Raw genomic sequence first — 26,203 nt, 5'->3', positions numbered from 1 at the left:
TAACAAGTATTATCTCCTAACAAATGTCAATTGTAAACACTTGTAGATTGATTTTGAAATATTCTACAGCCCATTCAGAAGTTGTTTTGGGATGATGATATATATTATCAACTTGAAAGCAGTTGTTTTGTGTGAGTTTGGGAAGCCTGAAAATGTGACATGGTAGTTTAATCCCTAATATTGGAATAGAATGTTTGGTAGGTATTGATTAAGGTTTGCTACATATGAAAAGAGGCCAAGCAAAACTAACAGTTATTTTGAAGCAATACATCGAACACAAGGAAAGCCTATGGATTATTCCCCTCATAAAACATGCTTATTTTTGCAATCTGGAAAATGCTTAAGGGTGCCTTTCTTGTATACGAAAAGTCTTCATTTTTTCTTTACATGGCTATAAGGTCCTGTTTGCCTATAGCCCATAGCATACTGTATAGTTGAAGTCAAACTGCTCATTTTGGGTTGGGAATCCAGTTCACATTATGTCGCTTAAGCCACAGACTTTATATGGCTTTGATTGCTAAAAATAACATTTCTCTACTGCTTGAACAGTAATTTATTTCACAAATGGGCCTTAACGCTTGATGTTAACATTATTATTTCTTTGAAATTAATTTATTAAAGTGCACATTATGTTTTCTGGATGAGAAATGCTAAATAATTTTATTATTCATTAATAAAGTACAAATTAACTAAGCTGCTCTGTTTTTGTGTGTCTTTTTTAGCAATAAAGATTTATAAAATCGCAGAGTAAAAGACACATGGTCATGTTGCCTTTTGCGGAATGAGGATTTAACAAGTTCGGGGTTGTGGATAATGGATATAAAGGGTACGGTATTTAAAAAAAAATATTTATTTGGCAAATTTCTTCACCTTTTAATGCTATACTTAAAATATGTTTTGATTAGGCTACATTCCATATTTATTAATACAATATTCATCAAAAATCTCTCCAATATCCCAACGTACCAAACTCACAGAGTAAACTTGAAGGCGGCATAGTTTTTGATTGACAGCTTGACAGTTAGCTAATTGCGGTTAGTGAACTAGCTAGCTGGCAGGCGTGTGGAGCCAAATTTAAAATGTCTGACTGGGAAGATGAGTACAGCGAGGGCGGCGTTGCTATCCAGAAGCCTGCTACAAAATCAACTCCCAATGAATGGAATTTGTCACGGTATAACAGTCAAGGCCAAAATGTAAATTTCGGTGTAAGAAATGGAACCAGGTCTGCAGCCTCAAGAGAGTGGAGAGCCGATCGTAGCGAGGGGTTCGAAAGTCGGAGAGGTAGAGGCGAAGTCGGTCCGTTTCCCCGGAGCACGGATCGCCCTGGACGACGAACTTTTGACGGTGAAAAGTCGGACTCTTCCCAGCCTGTGACTTTCACCGTGGAAAATGCTTTCGTTGGGAGGGTAATAGGTAGGTTTCTAAACCATTAGTTTCAGCTTTAAAGGGTGCTATAAGTAACACGTTTTAGCAAAATACCGGTTGACTTAGCTGTCAGCTAAATTAACGTTAGCTATGCTAACAAATGAGGTCGACATGATAGTGTAAAGTTAATCCCCATTCTACCAATTTTCATAAACCGTTATAACAATGGAGCTAATATGTTCCATTGCTGTAACGTTAACTAGCGATGTAATGTTAGCTAGAGATTTTGCCCAGACTCTAAATACATTTTAATTCTGTTAAAGGTCGCGGAGGAGCCAAAATTCGTGAACTTGAGGAGAGCACCGGTACAAGGATCAAGGCAAGTTGACTGTTAGTTTCAACCTTGTGACTTTATAGCGCATCCATCAATAGGTTACTGGTGTGGCCAACATTAGTGTACACTTGAAGGGCAGCGTAGACATGACTGACGGTGCTTTGACGACATATGTTCTTCCTTGGGTCTGAAAAAGGAACAAATAAATGAGATTGGGCATTTCTGTTCGTCTAAGTTAACCAACATTTGGCTGTGATTGTAAATGACGTGAAGTCAGATTACCAGATGTAATTGTAAAATCAACAATTGCATGTCATTTTATTCATCAGGACTGACAAGAACCAAGACAGCTTAATTTCAAACCATAGGGGATCAGGACCAATTCCAGACAATGTAAACTGGAAATGGATTGTAGATTTAGTAGATTACCTGAAATGTAGATCAAGCTGTAAATCATCTTCAGAATTTGGCAAGATTGTTGTGCTATTGCTCTGTATCCTTTGCTAAATATTGTGAATGTTGCTCTTTGCATGAACTATTCTTCCTCGGTGGGACGGACTAAGACGAAAGGAAGCGAAGGAACCGGGGATGTTGGGGAAACCTGTGACGCAGCCCATGTAAAGGATATTTGTTTTCTTCCCTGTTTGTAACTCTGCTGTTTTTTTTTGTTTTTTTTTAGATAAACAATGGGGACCATGAAGCAGAGGTGGTCCTCTTTGGGTCCTCTGCTGCCCAGCAGAAGGCCAAGGAGATGATTGAAGAACTGGTAGCAGATGGCAACTCTCGATTTCGAAATGGTACAAAGTCATTTTTCTAGAAAATGTTGGTCTTGATCTTAAAGGATTCCTGGCAGTTGTGTGTTAAAGCGTAACTCTCGCCAAAATGCAACCTAGGGTCTTTCTGTGAATGTACCCGAGTCAAACTTTCGTTTAAAAGCATATTTAGGACGGAATAGCCACTTTTAAGATTTACCGTATTTTCGTTTTTCGGTCAAATGGCCTTTTGAATGGGAGTGCTAGGGGCACTTTTATGCTAGCCTCAAAATAGCTATTTTTAAAACACTAAGAAGGCTCAGAAATGTCATTCTTATGAGGCTCCTTTTTCAACTACAACAACAATTTCTCGCTTTTTTCAAAGTTATTGAAAAAAGCGAGAAATTGTTGTAACTTTTTTGTTGTAAAAAGTAGGACAGTAGAAGGAAGGAAGGCAAGAATAGGTCCAAAGAAGGCGACACATTTTTGGTAGGGAAAAAAAAGTCTACATAAAGAGAAACAATGTTCTGGACAACAGCCTTGTAACTATTGAACATCAGGGTCATACGCATTTTAACCAATACTTTTCCATGACTTTTTCATGACTTTTCCATGACTTTTCCATGACTTTTTGGCAAATTTCCATGACTATGTATTCCTGAAAATGTCAGTCGACATTATACAATAAGAATAAAAATCTGTGTTAAAGTTTACCCTCAGATGTTTAACAATAGAATTAATGACAATTTATGTGGTTCATAGTGGGAGTTGTAATATCGCGCCCCGAAGAGAACGTTGAGGTTACGACGACGTGAAATACATTTATTAAATCACATATTATTATGCTGTGTTAAAAAAAAAAAAAAAAAGATTCCATGACTTTTCCAAAACTTTCTGGGTATTTTTATGTTTCCAAAACCTTTCCAGGCCTAGAATTTGCATTTTTTCTTTTTTTTTTTTTAAATTCCATAACTTTTCCAGCTTTTTTTCAAAACGTATGAACCCTGAAACATTTTGTTAAATATCTCACGTACCCCCTGCAGTCCTCCAAAGTACCCCTAGGGGTACACGTACCCCCATTTGAGAAACACTGCTCTAGATAATATCTAAATCGGCCACAATGCACTGAGTGCACTCTACCTGGTAGCGTGGTGTCCACCACAGCATTTGGTCTAAGGGCAGCCTATTTTCTGTAATGCTTTGCACTGGGTGCTGTACATATTTACACTATGCTCCAAACACCAGCGTCATGACGAGGCGCTGGGTGCCTATTCTGCAATGAGCGATGCACGTTTGGAGTTTTTTCTGGTCCCCGGGAGTTTCACCTAGCCGTTCAATCACAGTTGAGGAAGGGTGGGGAAAAAAACCCACAACTGTCGAGACGAAAAAGTTTCAACTTGAGTGAAAAATGTGTGCTTATCCCGGAGCCTAATGAATGTACCTCATGAATGCACAGAGGAGGAGAAAAACTGCAAACACTGGGCGAAAACAACGGAAGGAACCTGAGTTCCTGACTGATACTGATCTGTTTCCAAGGTCCTGGTAGAGGGGGAGACTATGGTGGAGCAGATGATGGAGGAGGCTACAGATGGAGAGGTGGTGGAGGAGACCACAGAGGGAGAGGTGGTGGTGGAGGAGGAAGGGATAGCTCTGTCTGGTCTGCTGCAGAATTAGACGCTGCAGATGCTGCCCCGCCCCCTGTATCCATAGACTGGAACACCATCCGGGAGAACAAGGACAAGTATGCAGAGCTCAAGTGGAAGGGTGAGGGCTCATAGTCGCTACTCTACATACACTGCAGTCCACAAGTATTTGTAAAGTGATATATTTTTCATTGATTTGGCACAAAGTCCAAACAAAACTGTTTTATGTATATGTTTTCCTTTGCCCTGTTGGTTTTTACCAGCTTATGATGATTAGTTTATCCTTGTGATATGACTCCAGCATTTCATTTGCAAAAATAAGTGGGCCTCATTCCTGACTTAAAAGTGTTTGTAATAGTTTCATCTTTCTTCAGACCTCCCACCCTTAAAGAAGAAGTTTTACACTGAGGCAGAGAGTGTATCCATGCTCACAGCAGAGGAAGTCAAGGAATGGAGGTAATTCTGCCTGTGTATCACATCATCTTCCCTGAGGGTGTAAATAGGGGTGTCCACAATGTTATACAATGCAGTAATATTTCAAAAAATATATAAAGAAATGTTATGAGTAGAGGCAAAGTCAAAAGCAAGAACTGAAGGTGTTACGAACAGGCTTGCAAACCTCAAATCTCCCTTTTCTTTTTTTTTTTTTTTTTTTTTTGCTGGATTTCTTCAACTAACACTTAAGTTTGCGTTATCTGCATTGTTTTCCATTACAGCCTCAGACAAATAGGTGGCGCCATTTATCCACCTCTTCGTGTGTTATCTGAGCAGGTCCAGCTGTAATACTTAAAGTAAACTGTATGCACATGTGTGATGTAGACACTTGCAAGCCTGTTGACTTGAAATTAGTCAGAGGTTCTCAGTCTTTAGGGCCTCATATTAAGGGAGAGAGAGAGAGAGAGAGAATTGCTGGGCAATACACGAAAAGTAGTTGACAACAAAGGATTGACAGTTGTCTGGTTGTGCAGGACTAAAAGGCCACAGTTGCATCAAGCCCTGATCTGTAGGTTCTCAGGACACAAGTTATTAAACTCTGTTAGCTGTGTGTCTCTGGTTGTTTATTTAAATTATTTAGTGTTACTTGAGGGCTTTGATTTTGAAATTGGAAGAATATTCCATGTTCAACTTGTAAACAAAGTACAAAAACTTAGGCAAAACGCATTGCGTATTGGTCTAGGATGGTAGTGCGGTTTGGTATCAACCACTGTTATTCTTGTTTGTGTTATATCTTTTCCACAGGAAGGAGAATAATGATATCTTTGTGGACGACCTGAAGGAGGAGGGGGAGAAGCGTCTTATTCCCAATCCTTGTCGCACCTTTCTGGAGGCCTTCGAACTATATCCAGAGATCATGGAAAATATTGAACAAGTTGGCTTTCTCAAGCCAACCCCCATCCAGGTATAAGCCTGGCCCCTGGGAAAATGTATTTTGTAATGTATCACTAATTATACTTTCAAATCCAACAATTATATGGGTCAATTACTGTGTAAAAGTAAGTATACAACCAGATAAAAATTGCCATCTGCCCTGTAAAATGCACATAGTTTTAATTACTAAATGGGCACCTTATTTTGGAATTTTCTTTTTCCGTGTGGTATGCTAATGAAATTTGGTTAGAAATTGCACAAATGCAGCTGTAGTGACGTGTCTTGTTCACTGTCTGTTTCCATGGGTAATCCCCGTGATTTACCAAGATCCATATTTGGAAATACCAGTAAATGGCTGCCTTGACAGGAAATATGGAGCCTTTTGTTAAAATAATCTATGGTTGTAGTCTCCCCAAAAAGCAGAAATGAAAGGAAAGCTTGGATAACATTATGTTGATGATAACTGAGGGGGAAAAAAATTTTGTAGATAAATTACCTCTTCTGTTCATATTCTCTTGAACCGAATCTTTGCTTAGAATAATTATTCAGTGTTTCCACTGTATTCACAGTAAGGGGAAGCCACCATAGAAGGTATATTATCCCTATTGCCCAAGGGAATAATATAACATTGAATGCACAATAAAAATTGTTCCCAACTTGCTGAACTTGCTACTTTAGCACGCAGACGTACGTTTTTTTTTTAGTTTTTTTTTTTTTAGTTATTTATATGTAATTCTGAGAAACCTTTTCATTTATCTACTTTAATCATTAAATTGTGGCTGCAACAGAGATGTAAAAATGGGTGCTACATTAAGACGGAGTGCTTTTGTCTGAAGTAGTAGTTAGTGAGCATTTTAACTACAGAGTTTTTAATTTTTATTTACAGTAAGTTTTCTATCTTTCCAACTCTTTCCTCACTTTGGTAAAGTTTTTTTATGAAACATAAAATCATGGGTGTGCTGCAAGGGGAAATGAAACGTCATCATCGTCCTCTCAGATTCCACTTTCATTTTACAGTAAAAGGCTTGGTCTGATGGAATGTACTGCCTTCACTGGCCTGTGCATTCAAATAGTTCTACAGTCAGTTTTGTGTAATGCAATGACAGTATATTAAACAGGCTGAACATGCTGAATCCTGTGGTAGCTGTGAAGCTGGTGTACTGCCACACCCTCTACCGTCATCCACCCTGCATCTCTACTCACACATCCTGTTTTTCCACCGGATTTTGTGAGACTGTTTACGTGGGCCTCAGGTCCTCCAGTGAGGTCTGGGGGCGTTTAATGCTATCTGTAGATAGCTTTTGATAATTAGTGAATTTTGTTTTTACATGTCTTACATTTTGTATTGCATATTAACTTTTAATGCAGTATATTTGTAAAGTAGTTACTTGATTAGTGTCGTGTGTGTGTGTGTGTGTGTGTGTTTTCAATCGTTTTGTATGAATGTACAATGGTATTTTCGGTTGTTTCTTCACCAGTCTCAGGCGTGGCCAGTGTTACTGAGCGGAGAGGACCTGATAGCCATTGCTCAGACAGGAACAGGCAAAACCCTTGCCTATCTGCTTCCAGGGTTTATTCACATGGATGGACAGCCTTTGTGAGCAATTTTTCTTAAGGCATCAGTTATTTTTCAAAAACAGTAAAAGTACTGTTTATTTTCATTTGTTTCAGATGGTTGCAACTTTGATAATTATGTCAAACTCTTTCTGTGTTTTTGTCCTTCCTTTCTTGATAGGCCTAGAGCTGAGCGGGGTGGTCCAGGCATGTTGGTGCTGACTCCCACCAGAGAGCTGGCCCTGCAGATTGAAACCGAGTGCAAAAAGTACAGCTACAAGGGCTACAAAAGGTCCAGCAGTCTTATAGCATCATACGTCATTAAGGATGAGCTTAGAATCAATAGTTATTTGCGATGTAGAGGCGACATGACCATCACTGTTCCTTCTTTACCTTCTCTCAGTGTCTGTATATATGGCGGAGGGGATAGGAGAGCCCAGATCAACCTGGTGAGGGGGGGCGTGGACATAGTGATCGCTACACCAGGCCGACTAAATGATCTACAGATGAATGAGCTCATTAATCTTCGCTCCATCACCTACTTGGTCAGTTGTTTGTCTCTGTGCATCTCAGTGCCTCAAGTCTATTTGTGAAATTCTTCATGTCTTAGGTGTTAGCTCAAACCAATGTAGCAAAAGTTTGTGCTTTTTGTTTTGTATCTGTATGTGTTTTTTTTTTTTATCTTTTAAAGTTGTGTGAGAGAATACAGATGGGTTGCTCTTAATAACTTCTCTGATCATTGGGCAAAGGTGCTGGACGAGGCTGACCGTATGCTAGATATGGGCTTTGAACCCCAGATTATGAAGATTCTCCTGGACATTCGCCCAGACCGACAGACTGTCATGACCAGGTACAATACAAGTCAAGTCACATGAAGCACTTTAAACAGTAATGGACAGGACATTAGGGCACAAGTACAGATGCAGCCCCCTCTTGGAAGCATTTACATTGCTCACCTTGAGCATTAAGACCATCCAGTGTTGTCATGTTTCTTCCACAGTTTGGAGAGTGTGTTACATTGCGTATACAGGGCTACAGGGCTCCAGACTAACTTTTTGCCTCGGTTGCACTGGTGCGCCTAACTTTTTTTATTTAGGTGCACCAACACAAAATTTAGGTGCACCCAAATTGTTCCTCACGTCGCCGTTAACGCTGAATTGGTCGCACTCTAGAGCCCTGGTATATTAATGGAGTCTGGGATTATGTTTGTTTCACCAAGTAAAAAAAAACGATTGTCATAAGAGAAAATGTATATATGCTGTATCACAACTATGTATAATTGATCTCCATTTTCACAAAAGAAAAGGAAGATCATACCATAAAAATGTAACTTTTTAAAAGCAAAATGAACCCCCGCATTTGTGTACTTACTTTTGACACTGTTCTTTACAGAAGTGCTTTGGAGATTTACTTTGAAATGTTGTAGGATGTGCAGTATAGAATTGCAAATGAACTTCCTTTATCCATCTTTAACTCCCATGTTTCAGTGCCACCTGGCCTACCGGCGTGAGACGATTGGCCAAATCTTATCTAAAGAATCCCATGATGGTATATGTGGGCACCCTAGACTTGGCGGTACGTGGAAGTGAATACAGTCAATCATTTATTCGGTGTGTTTACTGGGTACTTGGATGTCTCTGTGTTCTAATCTCCTACTTTGTCCCACCTGATTACTTACTTAAGTTGAATGGCTTTTAGAAAGTGAATTTCAGATGCTGTCTGTGTGGAATCCATGGTGTCATGCTTCCTGTGCTTCTCTGGGTTTTAGGCTGTTAACACAGTGCAGCAAACCGTGCTGATCGTCCATGAAGACGAGAAAAAGTCCTACGTGTTTGATTTCCTCAGAAACATGCTGCCCACTGATAAAGTCCTCATCTTTGTTGGCAAGAAGCTTGTGTGAGTGGGGAATCGGTCACTAACCAAGGGGACATTTAAAGGGAGTAAATTGTGTTTTCGGCTGCCACCCACAGTTGCTGGTAAATACCAGAGTTAACCATACGTCGACATTGGCAGCGCTTAGCACCTTTTACTAACAATTCCATGTGTGTCTGTTTTTGTCTCTAATTTGCATGCAATCTCAGGTGTGATGACCTGTCCAGTGACATGTGTCTGCAGGGCCTGGCTGTGCAAAGTCTCCATGGTGACCGTGAGCAGTATGACCGTGAAGAGGCCCTCAAAGACTTTAAAGATAGTACGTAACCGAATGGAAAGTGTGGTTTTAAAAATAGGCTTTCCCTACCTCAGGAAGGCAGAAGAGACTGAAACTTACATTTTGGTGTTAAGCTGGGGATCTTATCCTGAAGCCAATGAGCTGTCATAAGTAAAGGCTCAAATAATTAAAGGATTAATTGATTAGAGAACAACTGTTTATTTTTCCAGGCCGAGTTCGTATCCTGGTTGCTACAGATTTAGCATCTCGAGGGTTGGATGTCATTGACATAACGCATGTCTTTAATTATGACTTCCCACGTAACATAGAGGAGTACGTCCATCGCGTGGGCCGAACTGGCCGAGCAGGGTAAGCGTGTCTCTGTTTACAGATCACTTTACTCTGTCTGGCTGTTCTTGGGTTAGGTTGTGACGTTGATGCATTTATGTACCAGACGCTTAGGTGCTGCTGTTACCCTGGTAACGAGACAAGACTGGAGGATGGCCGCTGAGCTGATTCCCATCCTGGAGCGAGCGGGACAGGTTAGGGCACACACATTTCATTTGGACAACACATTTTATGTTTACCTTCTACTGGTATTTCACTGCAGACTGATGATTTTGTATTAACAAATAAGCCATAGAAGGCTATAGTGGGGTTCACTCCATTGGCAGCATTATTACAGACTTGGACTTGTTTGATGAAAATCTTTTGATTTAGTTTTTTATTAAAAAGAAAATATTGTTCCCCACTCTTTATGGCACTAAGTCACTAAATCAGAAAAGAATGCTTTGTTCCCAAGTTGTATTTGCAACCTCAAAGCTGAGCTGGAAAGTGTTATCAAGTAGGAAGCATGTAGAGCTGTAACGAATACCATTTTTTTGAGCTTCAGTGCTTTCCAATAGCGAATATTCGAAGCTTCGGTGGTGGCAGCAGCAGCAGCAGCAGGGGAAACGGTTTTCGACCGCACTTGAAGGCAGCTTCATTTCACGGAGAAAGAGAGAAAGAAAAGAGACTGCTTTGTTGTTGCAGGACACAGTCACCTGTTGTAACACAAACTCCTGGGCAGTTCAGTTTTTTTTTTTACCATCATAGTGTTTAAAAAGATTGAAAATCGAATACCTACCCATTGAACAGATATTCAGATCCAGCCCCAGAAGCATGTTTTCTTAGTTTTTATAGATTTAATAAAATCACCAGCAAACCCTAGTAAAATGCATGTAATCTTTGTGAATCCTGTTGCAGGAGGTCCCTGAGGAGCTGGTGCTTATGGCAGAGAGATACGAGAAGCACAAGAGGGAAAAGGAGCTGTGCAATCCAAGAGGAGGGGGAGGTGGAAGGGGAGGAGGTGGTGGAGGATGGGGAAAGAGAGATGGTGGAGGGAGAGTAGGCAGGGATCGAAGCCAAAACTGGGGATTCTAAATGCTTGATTGTCTAAGTCCACACATACCACAAGGTTTTCTACACAGGTCTACAAAAGGACTCGTATATTGAAGTATTAATGGAACGAAAAGTAGGTATTCTGATTGAATAATAATTTAGGACTAATTTAGATTTTCCTGTGCTTTTTTTTTTTTTTTTTCTCAGCAAGGCAAAACAAGATCTGAATCTGCATGTTGTAATTTCTTTTGAATGTATGTTTGATTTCTTTTTCTTTGAGTTATTTATTTGTTTATGTTTTGCTGGATTATCATCCATAATCAGTGAGGCAGTTCCACCTCATTATGTTGTGCTCCTGTTTTTAAAACTGTTTAAAATGCACAATTTAGTTTGTTTGTTACAATGTTGTTTTCTGCTGTCTGTAACTCACCAACCATAGCAGTGTTTAGTATCACACTGAATATTTTGTTTATGTAATTTGTGGATTTGGGCAGAAATAAATCCATATAATAAATTCTCCATTTGAAGAGATGTGACACCCAGTGTATTTTATTGGCTTTGTAACTTTAGTTGGCACATTTTCACCATATGATACAGTAATCTGCTTTGCACCATTTATAACCACAATTATGGTAAAAGTTTACCTGGAATGGAATTTGCTGTCCTCATGCCTCCTCGCATCATGCCTAAGGCACGTTCACGCAGATTAGCAGGGATCCTGGGCATCTTTCTTTTGGTGTTTTTCAGTCAGTAGAAAGTTCTCTTTCCTAATTTTCTTTTAACTGTGACCTTAATTGCCTACTGCCTGCAAGCTGTTATTGTCTTTTAGACTGATCAACAGGTGCATGTTCATTAATTGTTTATGGCTCATTGAACAAGCATGGAAAACATTGTTTAAACCCTTTACAATGAAGATCTCTAAAGTTATTTAGATTTTTACAGAAGTATCTTTAAAATACAGTGTCCTGAAAAAGGGCCGTTTCTTTTTTTGTCGAGTTTATATACGAGTTTTTGACAATATTTTATGATATACTATGACTTTTTTTTGAAAACATTTATTTGACGAGTTTTTTATGACATACTGTGCTGTGACTTTTATGAGATTTTTATGACATACTATGAATTTACTGTGACCTTTTTAATAAAAATTAGAATGACGTACTATACTATGACTTTTTGGACTTTATGACACTTTTTACTATGACTTTTTAATGAAATTTTAATGACACTTTTTACTATGACTTTTTAATGAAATTTTAATGACATACTATGACTTTTGACCAGACATGCAGCGTCAAGCACAATTCATTTGGATGCAAGCGTTACATTTTGGAAGATAGTGGGGGTTCTGAACAGCGATGCCCGCGCTACACGCGCACCCACACATACACAGCAGAGCCGAGAGGTGTGTGTGTGTGTGTTACAGCACATGTACCTGTACTATGACTTTTTTGGACATTTTTCTGAATTAGATTTTTATGACCTACTATGACTTTGACGCATTTTTTGACACTTGACAAGACTGACTTTTTTGACGACATTTTAATGACATACTATACTACGGCATACTATACTATGACTTTTCTGATTACATTTTAATGACATACTATACTATGACTTTTCTGATTACATTTTAATGACACTATACTATGACTTTTCTGATTACATTTTAATGACATACTATACTATGACATACTATACTATGACTTTTCTGATTACATTTTTATGACATACTATACTACGACATACTATACTATAACTTTTTGATGACACTTTAATGACATACTATACTATGACATTTTTGACATTTTATGAAAGTTGAACTTTTTTGACATTTTTATGATGTACTATACTATAACTTTTTTGACATTTTTATGACATACTATGACCTTTTTTTGACATTTTTGTGACATAATATACTATAGACTTTGACATTTTTATGACATACTATACTATGATTTTTTTGACATTTTTATAACATACTATATTATGTCTTACTTTTTCAATTTACATACTATACTATGACTTTTTAATGACATACTATACTATGACTTTTTTGACATTTTTGTGACGTACTATATGACTTAACTTTTGTAATGACATACCATACTTTTTTTAATGACATACCAAACTATGACTTTTTTTACGAGATTTCTATAACATACTGTTATGTCTTTTATGAGTTTTTAATGACATACTATACTATGACTTTTTGACATTTTTCTGGACACTATATTAATTTGAGTTTTATGACATACTATGACTTTGATGCATTTTTTTATGACATACAATACTATGACTTTTTTGACAAGACTGACTTTTTTTATGAGATTTTTATGACATACTATACTATGACTTTTCTGATTACATTTTAATGACAAACTATACTATGACATACTATACTATGACTTTTCTGATTACATTTTTATGACATACTATACTACGACATACTATACTATAACTTTTTGATGACACTTTAATGACATACTATACTATGACATTTTTGACATTTTATGAAAGTTGAACTTTTTTGACATTTTTATGACATACTATGACCTTTTTTTGACATTTTTGTGACATAATATACTATAGACTTTGACATTTTTATGACATACTATACTATGATTTTTTTGACATTTTTATAACATACTATATTATGTCTTTTACTTTTTCAATTTACATACTATACTATGACTTTTTAATGAAATTTTAATGACATACTATACTATGACTTTTTTGACATTTTTGTGACGTACTATATGACTTAACTTTTGTAATGCCATACCATACTTTTTTTAATGACATACCAAACTATGACTTTTTTTACGAGATTTCTATAACATACTGTTATGTCTTTTATGAGTTTTTAATGACATACTATACTATGACTTTTTGACATTTTTCTGAACACTATATTAATTTGAGTTTTATGACATACTATGACTTTGACGCATTTTTTATGACATACAATACTATGACTTTTTTGACAAGACTGACTTTTTTTATGAGATTTTTATGACATACTATACTAGGACTTTTCTGATTACATTTTAATGACACTATACTATGACTTTTTTGACTTTTTCATGAATTACTATATTATGACTTTTTTTAAATATATTGGGTTTTTTTGTGGCATTTTTATGACACACTATCGTTACAAACGGGCTCAGGGAATGCGACAAGGACGGACTCTCCGACTCTAATATCTCTCGTTACTTAAAACCAACAATTTATTGAATTACAGTTAACACAAATCCAACAATGGAGTGTGTAGATTAACAAAGTCGGTAATGAAAGCCATGCGTGGATGTGTGTCAAGTGTGCTGTGAAGGTGTTAAAGGTGCAAAACCAAAACAACGATTTAGGGTGGATGTCTGCTGGAACAAGAGACAGAGATACAGAATAAACACATTGTTCCATTTTTATATCCGCAACACAAAACATACCTTTACAATACAAAAGGACAATACAATATTAAATGTAGAGAAAGAATTAACATTTCCCTACTTTTTTTTTTAAAGATTATATTTTTGGAATATTTAGGCCTTTATTTTGACAGGACAGTTTAGACTTGATCCAATCTTGCACCCTTGATCCAATCTTACACCCAGCAACCTTGGATTCAGAGGAGAAATTTAATGATTTGAAACTACTACATGCCAGAGCTAAAGTATATAGTTACATGACATTTAATGAAAAACAATAGGACACAATATATAAAACAGTACCCTCCTCAAAATGATTGCGGAGACCAGGAAAGCGTGTAACCGACCAGTGAGGAGTATGGTCAGCAGAAAATTAGAATTTAACCCTTGACCCAAAGTACACATCAAAATGTTCTGCTGCTGCATCTAGACAAAACATAGTTGAAGATGTTCTGCCTTTACAAAATTCCATCTACCAAAACTGGATTTAACACATAGCGCTAAACCAAAGTAGCGTACCCAAAGGTTCTTGTAAACCAAGGCTTACTAGCCCACCAAGTCGTCCATAGACTCACAACACAAAGAGTGTGAAGCTGTCACTTAAAAATAGGAAATCCATTTTCACATTCCTCCCTGATACGATGAGCCAGACTTTTGCACTTCGACTGGTTGTGACCGGAGAGCAGGTTCTGAGTTGGGATAAAGAAATTGTTGAGTACACCAGCTTCAAGATGGGCTATAAAGTCATTCAGAAGCAGCTGAAAACAGTGGCTCAGGTTTGAGCCTCTCCAGTCACTGTCTTTAGTTCTAGAGCAGCAAGCATGTAAGAATGTGGTCTTGGCGTGGTAGGAGCAGAACTTGTCAAATGAGGAGTCCTTTTCCTTCAGCAGATTGAGAAGGTGCTTTAGGAGCTTCAAACACTCCTTCCTGTATGTAAAGAGAAAGGAATATACTTGTTATGAATTATTAGCTGAGGACAATAATTATATGATGGTCATTATTTCCAAACATACATAGAGACATTTTTTATTTAACTTTATATCTATTTTCAATGTGACGGAAATAAGCTGTATGGACTTAGATACTCTTGTATCCAAGTCTATACAGCGTTATACTTTCACTTCAGGAATAAGTTAATTAAAATCTAACCTGCAGCATCGTTCTCCGGCTTTCTCACAGCATGTCTTCTCCGAGCCGTGATTCTTCAGTATGGCCTTCTCAACATGAGAGAATGAAACACGCCAAGTATCTACATGTCATAGAAGACAAAATAGGGTTACACTTTACTTGAAGGTATCTACATAAGAGTGACATGAAACTGTCATTGGTTAGGGTTAGAGTTAGGGTTAGGGTTCATGTGTCATGACAGTGTCATGTCACTCTTATGTCGATACATTCAAGTAAAGTGTTACTCAAAATAGTCAAGGGGCAAGGGAACTTGATGCTTCCCTTTTTTCTAGTCTTAATCCATGAAACGGTTTACATGAAACCCCCAGAATGGTGTGCACGTTGAGATTTAGGCTAAGTTAAGAGTTAGACTTACCCTTGGCAAGGACCCCGTCATGTTCCACATTACCCCTGCCTTCGTATTTTGGTACTAGATAATATGGCTTTCGCTTGTATTCCTGCTTTACTTTAGCTCCCAGCCAGCCATCTATTTTAATGCCTTCATTGGTGAAAGGTGGCCAGCTTGATTTAACCATGATACTGAGAACAACATCCAGTGAAATGGTGATTGATTGTACTGTTGTGATTAGGGTCACTGCAGGGCAGCCTTTTTTCTTTGTTGTCACCTTCCATTCTGAAAGGAAAAAATAGGAAATGCCAATGTATTTATTATAAACTGTATACAATCGGTTACACTTTACTTAAGGGTATCTACGTAAGACTGACATGACACTGTCATAAACATTATAAACAAGTCAAACGTTCATGACAACACTGCTTTTAGTAAGTGTCATTCGGTTTTTATGGTTAGGGTTAGAGTTAGGGTTTATGTGTCATGACTGTCATGACAGTATCATGTGTTCATGACAGTCATGTCACTCTTATGTAGATACCTTCAAATAAAGTGTTACCATACAATCTTACCAAATCAGACGTTTTCTTTACGATTTCTTTCTCTGGATCTTTTTTATTAAACATTTACATATACAGTGGGGCAAAAAAGTATTTAGTCAGCCACCAATTGTGCAAGTTCTCCCACTTAAAAAGATGAGAGAGGCCTGTAATTTTCATCATAGGTACACTTCAACTATGAGAGACAAAATGAGAAAAAAAATCCAGAAAATCACATTGTAGGATTTTTAATGAATTTATTTGCAAAGTCCTCGGGAAAATAAGTATTTGGTCACCTACAAACAAGCAAGATTTCTGGCTCTCACAGACCTTTAACTTCTTCTTTAAGAGGCTCCTCTGTCCTCCACTCATTACCTGTATTAATGGCACCTGTTTGAACTTGTTATCAGTATAAAAGTCACCTGTCCACAAACTCAAACAGTCACACTCCAAACTCCACTATGGCCAAGACCAAAGAGCTGTCAAAGGACACCAGAAACAAAATTGTAGACCTGCACCAGGCTGGGAAGACTGAATCTGCAATAGGTAAGCAGCTTGGTGTGAAGAAATCAACTGTGTGAACAATTATAAGAAAATGGAAGACATACAAGACCACTAATAATCTCCCTCGATCCGGGGCTCCACGTAAGATCTCACCCCGTGGGGTCAAAATGATCACAAGAGCAAAAATCTCAGAACCACACAGGGGGGACCTAGTGAATGACCTGCAGAGAGCTGGGACCAAAGTAACAAAGGCTACCATCAGTAACACACTACGCCGCCAGGGACTCAAATCCTGCAGTGCCAGACGTGTCCCCCTGCTTAAGCCAGTACATGTCCAGGCCCGTCTGGAGTTTGCTAGAGAGCATTTGGATGATCCAGAAGAGGATTGGGAGAATGTCATACGGTCAGATGAAACCAAAATAGAACTTTTTGGTAAAAACTCAACTCGTCGTGTTTGGAGGGGAAAGAAAGCTGAGTTGCATCCAAAGAACACCATACCTACTGTGAAGCAGCATGCTTTGGGGCTGTTTTTCTGCAAAGGGACCAGGACGACTGATCCGTGTAAAGGAAAGAATGAATGGGGCCATGTATCGTGAGATTTTGAGTGAAAACCTCCTTCCATCAGCAAGGGCATTGAAGATGAAACGTGGCTGGGTCTTTCAGCATGACAATGATCCCAAACACACCGCCCGGGCAACGAAGGAGTGGCTTTGTAAGAAGCATTTCAAGGTCCTGGAGTGGCCTAGCCAGTCTCCAGATCTCAACCCCATAGAAAATCTTTGGAGGGAGTTGAAAGTCTGTGTTGCCCAGCGACATCCCCAAAACATCACTGCTCTAGAGGAGATCTGCATGGAGGAATGGGCCAAAATACCAGCAACAGTGTGTGAAAACCTTGTGAAGACTTACAGAAAACGTTTGACCTCTGTCATTGCCAACAAAGGGTATATAACAAAGTATTGAGATGAACTTTTGTTATTGACCAAATACTTATTTTCCACCATAATTTGCAAATAAATTCATTAAAAATCCTACAATGTGATTTTCTGGATTTTTTTTTTATCTTTTTAAGTGGGAGAACTTGCACAATTGGTGGCTGACTAAATACTTTTTTGCCCCACTGTATTCCCATCTATAACCCAAGACAAAATTGCATGTTGTGTATAGTGTGGGATGTAGTCTGAACATAAGGAGGGCATTTTGTTTCTGCCTGCCACAGTGACTGATTCCCATACTGCATTTGACCAACCCAACAATTAAAAAGTGCTAATTTTGGTACTCACCTGGGAATTGCTTGACACATTTCTTCACTTCGTCCCTGAACTCCTCAAGCATTTTACTGGCGGATAAAGTGTTGGTCTCTTGAAATTTATGCAAAGGGCTCTTGTCACGTTTTAATTCCACACTGTAATAGGCTCCAACATCTCCGAATGGATTAACCTTCACTCGCTCAACAGGAATGGCCAGCATGATGTCGAATTCATCAGGATTAGAAATCTGTATAGATAAAAACATCACCGTTTAATGCACCACGAAATATACAATGACATAATTGTACCGTTCCAAATGTGAGTACATTTATTTTAATCAAAGTGCTATGCACACACACTGACCACTAACCCCTCTCCTCAAAAAATATGGAACCCAGTGTTTGTTTGAGAGAACTCAGACTTTACTCACCTTTAGATGTTCATAGTAACTTCCAGTGCGTAGTTCTTCTACTTTGTTAAAGCATTGGGTGTTCTGTTTCAAATGCATACTTATAGTTTTTACTATTGTATTGATGACTTTTGCTGCATCTGATTTTTTGTCCCTTTTAATCTTCAGATTTTCCAGAGTTTTGTTGAGGAATGAGTTTACTTCACACCTTTCTTGTGGTACACAAACCTTTGTGGTGTCCTTTGGTGTCTCTGGCAGCATTTCCGTGGTTGTCTCTGTGATTTTTCCTGGTGATTTGGCTTTGCGGGCGCATGTTTTTGCTTTGGTTGTCTTTATAGAAGCCGTTGTGGTTTCCTTTGGTGCATCTGGCTGCACCTTCGTCACCTCCTCTGAATTTTCTTCTGCCGATTTGGCCTTCCCACCACATTTTTTTGCTTTTGTGGGCTTCAGAGAGTCCTTTGTAGTATCCTTTGGTGTCTTCGTTATCTTTTCTGAAGATTGTTCTGTTGTTTCAGCCCTGTTAGCACAGGCTTTTGTGCCTTGTACAGGAGCCTTTGTTATTTCTGTAGGTGTACTTTGCTGCTTGTTGGTCTTCTCTGTGAATGGTTTTGTGGTCTTGTCTTTACAGGTGCTCTGTACACATGGCTTCTCCTCAAAGTGGACTGCCTTTTTCGGCGCCTTTGGTTTCTGTTCCTTTGTGGTGCGTTTCTGCTTCTCTTCTGCAAAGCCTTTCCCTGGACTTTTGGGCAGAGATACTGGTTTCAATTCCTCAGGTCTAGTTTTACCTGTGGCACACTTTGTGTCTGGACTCTTTGCTTTGCGCGGTCTCCCTCTACCAGTCATGGTGATGCAATGAGAGGAATGACACTGCTCTGGTAGTTACACTCAGAAGATTTTCCGGGAAGTGTAGGAGAACACACCTCTTAGCACGCCCCTGTAGTTTTTCTGGTAAACGTGATTGTGTAATAGTCTTACAATTCATTAATTTCATCCTTTTTTTATTCCTATACCAATACCTCCATCTTGTGGACACGAGTATGTATTGTAAGAATGCTCTGATTTCTGTCAGACTGGTTTTATTTAAGATTACAGTAAATCAAGTTGGGAAAGTTAAAGCCTTCTGTTGCCCTGTACTTCTCTGCGGCACACCCAGAAAAAATGACTAATGACCACAGCTCAACATTTTGGTTGAAACATGTTTAATGTAACAAAGAGGCTCATGCCATCTTACAGTAAGTTAAAGTAGCTTATGCCAATTTAAGCTTTTCCAGTGGAAGTGCAAAGTTAGCAAAACGCCAATCAAAGTGCTTTAAGAATCAACAGGTGGTCTACTCAGAGTCCCTCGGGAAGGACAAATTTGGACCATTTGTTTTAAGTGCTTTTTATAGCTTAAACACAACAAATCACTAACTACTACTCGGAAGAACGTAGTTTTATCATCTTGTATAGGCTCCTACAGAGCACCATGTAGTTGCAAACACTAAAAGTAAGACAAGCACAACATATACCATGTAAAGAGACCAGTGCCTGCACTTCAGAGAGCTAGAGCGGTGATACATTTCAATACCTCTAATTGTTCATTGAAAACAGAAAAATATTGTCTTAAACCAAATCAACAGTGCACATTTAAAACTATCTGTTTGATATGACATAGTACGTAATGGTAATCTAACCACTTGAAATGAAGTCAGGAGTGCTGCCTCAAGGACGTAAGATCTAAATGTTGTTCTTTCCTTCGAATGCTTTTGCGATGCATTGTGATGATTAACCAGTCTTTGATTATTAGGTTGAAGCAGCCAATTGTCGGATTGAGTTGGATGACCGATGTCCTGCCCTGGGAGACCTTGGGGTCGGCAGAGTAGCACAACATTCATTTGTTCTTCTGGGCCTTCTGGGCGGACTTAGTAACTTTACCAGTGGTAGAGACCTTCTTTTCCACGGCCTTAATTACGCCGACGGCCACAGTCTGGCGCATGTCACGCACAGCAAAACGACCTGCAAGGTAAAGAGGAGTAGAGCTGGATATTTTAGGTCATGGTTTCATCTCGTATGACTTACAGTGGAGTCACAAAGCCTTTGATGGGTGAAAGAATCAAATGATTGATGGGTGTTGGGAAGCTGGTGAAATTCAACAAAACCTCTACACTTGAACTTACCAAGTGGAGGGTACTCGGAGAAGCTCTCAACACACATTGGCTTTCCAGGAACCATATCCACAATGGCAGCATCTCCAGACTTGAGGGTTTTAGGGTTGTCCTCCAGCTTCTTGCCAGAGCGGCGATCAATCTTCTCCTTAAGCTCTGCAAACTTGCAGGCGATGTGAGCAGTGTGACAGTCCAGGACAGGAGCATAACCAGCACTGATCTGGCCTGGGTGATTAAGGATGATCACCTACAAACCAAAGAGATAATGTGATTGCCCTATTAACAAAAGATTATTTCCTTCCTGTCAAAGAAGTTCACTGCAAAGATTCGACTGTTGGCTTGTTCGGATTGTTGCTGCGATTGTCTTATTTTGACACCTTCGCTCAATGTCAGTCTAAGTGGGTTTTGTGGTAGAAATTTAGACAAACTTGCAGCTTGACTTTCCAACTGTTGTTGTGGCTAACGTGGGATTTCGAAGATAAAGATAGATTTGATATCAAATATTCCTCAAGACTATAAATAGTTATAGGCTAAAGAAAGAGCTGATTTGAATCATGTTTCATTTCTAGAAATAGATCCTTTGTAATGTCTACCTGAGCAGTGAAGTTGGCAGCTTCCTGCGGTGGGTCGTTCTTGCTATCGCCAGCCACATTGCCGCGGCGAATGTCCTTGACCGACACATTCTTGACGTTAAAGCCCACGTTGTCGCCAGGTAGGGCCTCAGTCAGCGCCTCATGGTGCATCTCCACAGACTTCACCTCGGTAGTCACATTGACGGGGGCAAAGGTCACCACCATGCCAGACTTCAGTACGCCCGTTTCCACGCGGCCTACAGGCACTGTTCCAATACCTGAGAAGAAGTTCAGCACAAAGAACACTCAATAAAGGACATTTAAAGGGAACATTAATGTAGTTTAGACCTACACTGTTCTGATTAATAAAGCTGACCAGGAGCCATGTTTTGAGAGTCTATTTCACAATAACACTATCCCCTGTTGTAGTTCAGATTTTATCCATTTCTTAATCAGTGCGCTACGTGCCTCCTATCTTGTAGACATCCTGCAGGGGCAGACGTAGAGGTTTGTCTGTTGGACGGGTGGGGGACTGGATGGCATCCAGAGCCTCCAGTAGTGTGGTCCCTGATGCATTGCCTTCTTTCCTATTGATCTTCCACCCCTTAAACCATGTCATCTAGAGACAAGAAGATAATGTACTATATTATACATTTTATACAATTACTGTCAGTTAAGAGGTTTTAGGCTTATGGTCATAGTAGAAGAGAGCAACTGATTAGATTGCCATTTTTTAGCTGGAGTACATTGTTTTTAGGTAATTAATGTTGACCAAAAAGCTCCAATGGCTCAATTTGTGTAAATAAAGTTAGACTACATAACTTTTTAAATAAAACACAATCTTTCTTTTTTGAGTGAGGCGCGGAATTCAAAAGCAATAAAAAGCACTTTCCCAATTAAATACACTCAGGGGTTTTGCTGCTACAGCCGTACTTGGTCTGCTTTGACCAGTAGCACATGGTGGCTAATGTTAGCAAACCTAAGCTACATATTGCTGTGTAAGTGACATACTGAGTCAGTTTTCTGATATTATGGCTCTTCTATACTTGTGCTACTGCCACAGTGGTCGCTGTTGAGCAATAGTTACATAGAGCTGCTTTAAATACCTAACACAAGGGCCACTTATATGTCTACTTAAAAGGGAAAAGGGTTACTCAGACTGTTTAGCTGCTCCGATTGTTTGAATTGGACCGGCAGTCACAGCAACTGGTTAGCCTTTGAGCTACAGCGTCCCATCCCTGGCACCAGCCGTGCAAATTAGCAATCAAATTCAAAGCTGCGTGTGTCTAAGGAATTGTTATAGCATTTGTATTCCTATCATTTGTGTTCTACTTACATTGGGGCTTGGCTCAAGCATGTTGTCTCCATTCCAGCCTGAAATGGGTACAAATGCAACGGTGTCTGGATTGTAGCCAATCTTCTTGATGTAGGTGCTCACTTCCTTCACAATTTCCTCATAACGCTTCTGGCTGTAGTTTGGCTCGGTGGAGTCCATCTTGTTGATGCCCACAATGAGCTGCTTTACTCCCAGAGTGTAGGCCAGGAGGGCATGCTCACGGGTCTGTCCATTCTTGGAAATACCAGCTTCAAACTCTCCTACACCAGCCGCCACAATCAGCACAGCACAATCTGCCTGAAGATGCAGAAGATAAAACATTAGGACTGTTAGTACTACAGTGGCTTTGGCCGTTGTACTAATTAATTTAGGACTTGAAGTTGACAACAATATGAAGAAATTGTACTGTTCAACAGGAATCTAGTAAAAGAACTTGTTGATACATATTGGATGCTGTTTATTATGACACGTGGCTGCTTGTAATGCTATTTACTCAGGGACAAGTCACTATAGATGAGAGTCACTGTTTATTCTTTCTCAAAGGCACAGAGGCTGACAAACGACACCACAACTGTGACACACAGGGCTGAGTGAGCATCCTCATGTTACAGACCTGGGAGGTCCCAGTGATCATGTTCTTGATGAAGTCCCTATGACCCGGGGCATCGATGATGGTCACATAGTACTTGCTGGTTTCAAACTTCCACAGTGAGATGTCGATGGTAATGCCACGCTCCCTTTCTGCCTTCAGCTTGTCCAGCACCCAGGCGTACTTGAACGACCCCTTCCCCATCTGGGGGGAAAAAAAATAGTGATATGTTCATAGTCGGTATGGCTTTTATCTCATGGTCAGAGGGGTTGGGGTCCTGATCTTGAGAAAAGATGTTAGTTGATTCAAGGAGGCCTGTATCTCCTCACCTCAGCAGCTTCTTTTTCAAACTTCTCAATGGTTCTCTTGTCGATGCCCCCGCACTTGTAGATGAGGTGGCCCGTGGTGGTGGACTTGCCAGAATCCACGTGGCCGATCACAACAATGTTGATGTGGAGTTTCTCCTTTCCCATGTTAACTGGAGCTGGTTGAAGTCACGAGGTCTGAGTCTGTCAGCTAAAACCAGTGTTAAATAAATTACAGTTAGTACGGTATGCAGGTGGTTCGCAGGGCAGGAAATGGAAACCTTTCATGTGCTAGTTATTGTGATTGACAGATATTTTAAGGTGTTGTGTGAGCAAAAAGAAAACAAATGATTGTTTGTGTACTGTTAGAGAGGCTGTAGGGTCTGGTAATTTAACACCGTCAGATTGAATGGGCTTTGCAAGCTCACACAGCAGGAGATTGAGCAAATGCATTGCAGGACGAGGGATAAAAACACTGGTAGAGTGATAATGCCTGTGGTGACTGGCGCAGGAAGAATTTGAAATGCTGCACAACTTAGGAGTCTATTTTCTTTAGTTCATCAGCCCTTAGCTGACTGTACCGTCTGTTTGATCGATCCTGGATATGTTTAACTCAGGTTACTGACAATGACGGCACTTCACTGGCAATAGATGTCTTCTTAAACAGTGTGTCTCAGAAGATTAGGGATGGTATCAATGGCCACTGAACTGCGCCAAGTCACAAAACCCTGTGCCCCTCCTACTCTCTATTCATCCATCCATCCAAGTGCCTGCTCTCCTCTTTCACATCCAGCCTGCTCTCCTGTCCTCGCTACCCCGCTCTGCTGCGCACAGACACATCAAAAACAAGGCTCTGATGTTTTACAGTACTGACCTCTTTTCACAGACTTACTACAGCCTCATTCCAAGCCTGAATCCACCATTTTGTCATGTCCTAAATCCACTGATAGTGTAGCAGCCATTTCTTTCAGACACTGCAGTGCACTGCACACAGGTTAATGCAGAGGAGAGTAAACACTGTTGTTAACTCTGTAGAAGTGTCATGGTGATAACCTTGACTACAAGAATTGACACATGCACTACAAAGTCGTCTTCTAAATAAGCCCTGTGAGGATTTCTTTGATCTGAATCTAGTTTGCAGCAGGTATACAGGCCAGTGGCTTTAATCCAATTGTAGCATGGTGTCTTGGCCAGACAAACTCAGTGCCAGGACAGATATTTACATGTGCGTATTTAACTCTTCTCTCGTGTACTGTATAACGTCACGACAGCTGCCGCAGTGCGCTTTAATTTATTAAAATATATCTATAAAACAGCGGACAATACGTACAAATCAGCACAGCTACTGCGATTAATTTTATGTCTGGAATATTTAACGGAAATGTCAACCTCACGCCATGTTCTATCATTTGCCCGCTCATTGACGCTGGATGCGTACTAAGTACCAGGCGCCTGCCCTCTTTCCGGCATCATAACAACAACAACACTATTCCCAAAACACTGCCTGGAGTCTCAGCCGCTACAGAAAACGCTCATTTATTTTCCTGATAACATCGATAAACAAAATCCCTCTCAATGCATAATGTCATCTAGGCTACTGTGTCGTACCTGAGAGCTGGCCGGTGTTAGTTTGGGTGCAGGACCGGAGAAGCTGAGGAGAGACGCTGATCCGGTTATAGCGCACAGGGCAGGCGGGGTGTTGCGTAATTGCGCGCACCCGCTGTTGTACATCATCACAACGAGGGACCAGGAGAAGTTACCGCAAACGAGTTTATCATAGGACACGGCTACCGCCAAAGCATCCATTTGTCGGACACGACCCGTCTGAATATGCTCTATTCCGTGAGCGTGTCCAGAAAACATTTACCGACGCATCATAGCCCAAGAACTGTGACACATTTTGGCAACCGACGTGAATTCTATCTTTGCTCTCCTTCTGTGCCTTTGTAACCTTTAGTTTGTAATTAATGAGTTGTGACCTTAAAGCGAAGCACTATTTTTGACTAGGTAAGGCTGTGTGGGAATTAATATAGACGTCGCATACATTACTTTACGTACATAAACAAAAAGTAGATAGGCCTACATGTAATTAACCGACTCGTGTTCTTTGTTGTCAGCTGCTGTTGTATCTGCCTTAGTTAGCGTTGTGGAAAAAGTATCCGAGAGGAATAAAATCGCACTACAAGCTGCAGAATAGTATCCAGAATTATACCCAGTGGAAGTGGGTCACTAGAGAGCTACTATAGTGTAGGTGGTGAACAAATGAAGCGAGCAGCGTCTGTCACGCGCAGCAGATGCAGCTCTCACCTTTCTAGACGCTCCCTAGTTGGATTAAAAAGAACCCCCATTCTCTTAACTTCTTTCCAGTGCGTGGGTCTGCTAATTATCACGAAATCACGAGGGAGAGCAATCTCCAGGTAAACATAGTGTAGTTATGACATTTCTAATCATGATACACTTTTTAGGGATACAGTGGTGCTCATAAGTTTATGAACCCATGCTAAAGTCGACTAAAAAGAGGAATAAAAAAAATCATCTTTTTGTAAATTGATCTTAATGCCTTAATTAAATTAATGATTTTTAATTAATTAAAAATCCAACCTTTAAGGGACACCAATTTTCTTTGTGAATGAATAATGTATCGTAAATAAATAAATGTTCTTCCTTAAAACACAGGAGGCATAAGTAAGTACACCCTTATGTTAAATTCCCATAGAGGCAGGCAGATTTTTATTTTTAAAGGCCAGTTATTTCATGGATCCAAGATACTATGCATCCTGATAAAGTTCCCTTGGCCTTTGGAATTAAAATAGCCCCCCATCATCACATACCTTCACCATACCTAGAGACTGGCATGGTTTTATTTCAGTTAGCCTAATAGCTGGTTTGATTTGCAATGAGAGACGATTTCATGATAAGTACCCCATGCCAATGAGTAGTTTTTAGATTGCATATTTAAGGTAATTGGAATCCAGATGAATTTAAGAGGTTATCAACATGTTGGTTAATTTGATCTTCTCTTGCACCTTTTCATCAGAGAATTAAATAATTAGAACAGCAATAACG

At 39.6% G+C, this 26,203-nt stretch overlaps 3 protein-coding genes across 3 annotated transcripts; 1 reads left to right on the top strand and 2 right to left on the bottom strand.

Moving 5' to 3' along the window:
* The first annotated feature begins 1,079 nt into the window (after positions 1-1,079).
* Positions 1,080-11,097, top strand: ddx43 (DEAD (Asp-Glu-Ala-Asp) box polypeptide 43). The gene is made up of 16 exons (XM_078273774.1): positions 1,080-1,413; positions 1,689-1,744; positions 2,379-2,496; positions 3,988-4,215; positions 4,469-4,550; positions 5,334-5,493; positions 6,941-7,059; positions 7,198-7,308; positions 7,420-7,561; positions 7,766-7,866; positions 8,504-8,591; positions 8,785-8,912; positions 9,098-9,207; positions 9,396-9,534; positions 9,620-9,707; positions 10,411-11,097. Exons 1-16 carry the CDS (start codon positions 1,080-1,082, stop codon positions 10,585-10,587), a joined length of 2,181 nt encoding a protein of 726 aa, XP_078129900.1. The 3' UTR covers positions 10,588-11,097.
* A 2,658-nt stretch (positions 11,098-13,755) lies between these two features.
* On the bottom strand, positions 13,756-19,071 carry cgasa (cyclic GMP-AMP synthase a). The gene is made up of 5 exons (XM_078273622.1): positions 18,213-19,071; positions 17,816-18,029; positions 15,517-15,774; positions 15,123-15,222; positions 13,756-14,900 (listed from the first exon to the last, which is right to left on the bottom strand). Exons 1-5 carry the CDS (start codon positions 19,032-19,034, stop codon positions 14,570-14,572), a joined length of 1,725 nt encoding a protein of 574 aa, XP_078129748.1. The 5' UTR covers positions 19,035-19,071; the 3' UTR covers positions 13,756-14,569.
* Positions 19,072-19,250: 179 nt separating this feature from the next.
* Positions 19,251-25,632, bottom strand: eef1a1a (eukaryotic translation elongation factor 1 alpha 1a). Its single transcript, XM_078273624.1, has 8 exons — positions 24,746-25,632; positions 23,162-23,348; positions 22,857-23,036; positions 22,244-22,540; positions 21,376-21,526; positions 20,929-21,185; positions 20,348-20,582; positions 19,251-20,186 (listed from the first exon to the last, which is right to left on the bottom strand). The coding sequence occupies exons 2-8, from the start codon at positions 23,303-23,305 to the stop codon at positions 20,062-20,064; spliced, it is 1,389 nt and encodes a 462-aa protein (XP_078129750.1). The 5' UTR covers positions 23,306-23,348; positions 24,746-25,632; the 3' UTR covers positions 19,251-20,061.
* Between the last annotated feature and the right edge of the window lie 571 nt (positions 25,633-26,203).

Source organism: Sander vitreus, chromosome 17 (genome assembly GCF_031162955.1).
Source record: "Sander vitreus isolate 19-12246 chromosome 17, sanVit1, whole genome shotgun sequence".
Lineage (NCBI taxonomy): Eukaryota > Metazoa > Chordata > Actinopteri > Perciformes > Percidae > Sander > Sander vitreus.
This window is presented reverse-complemented; position numbering and strand designations above follow the sequence as displayed.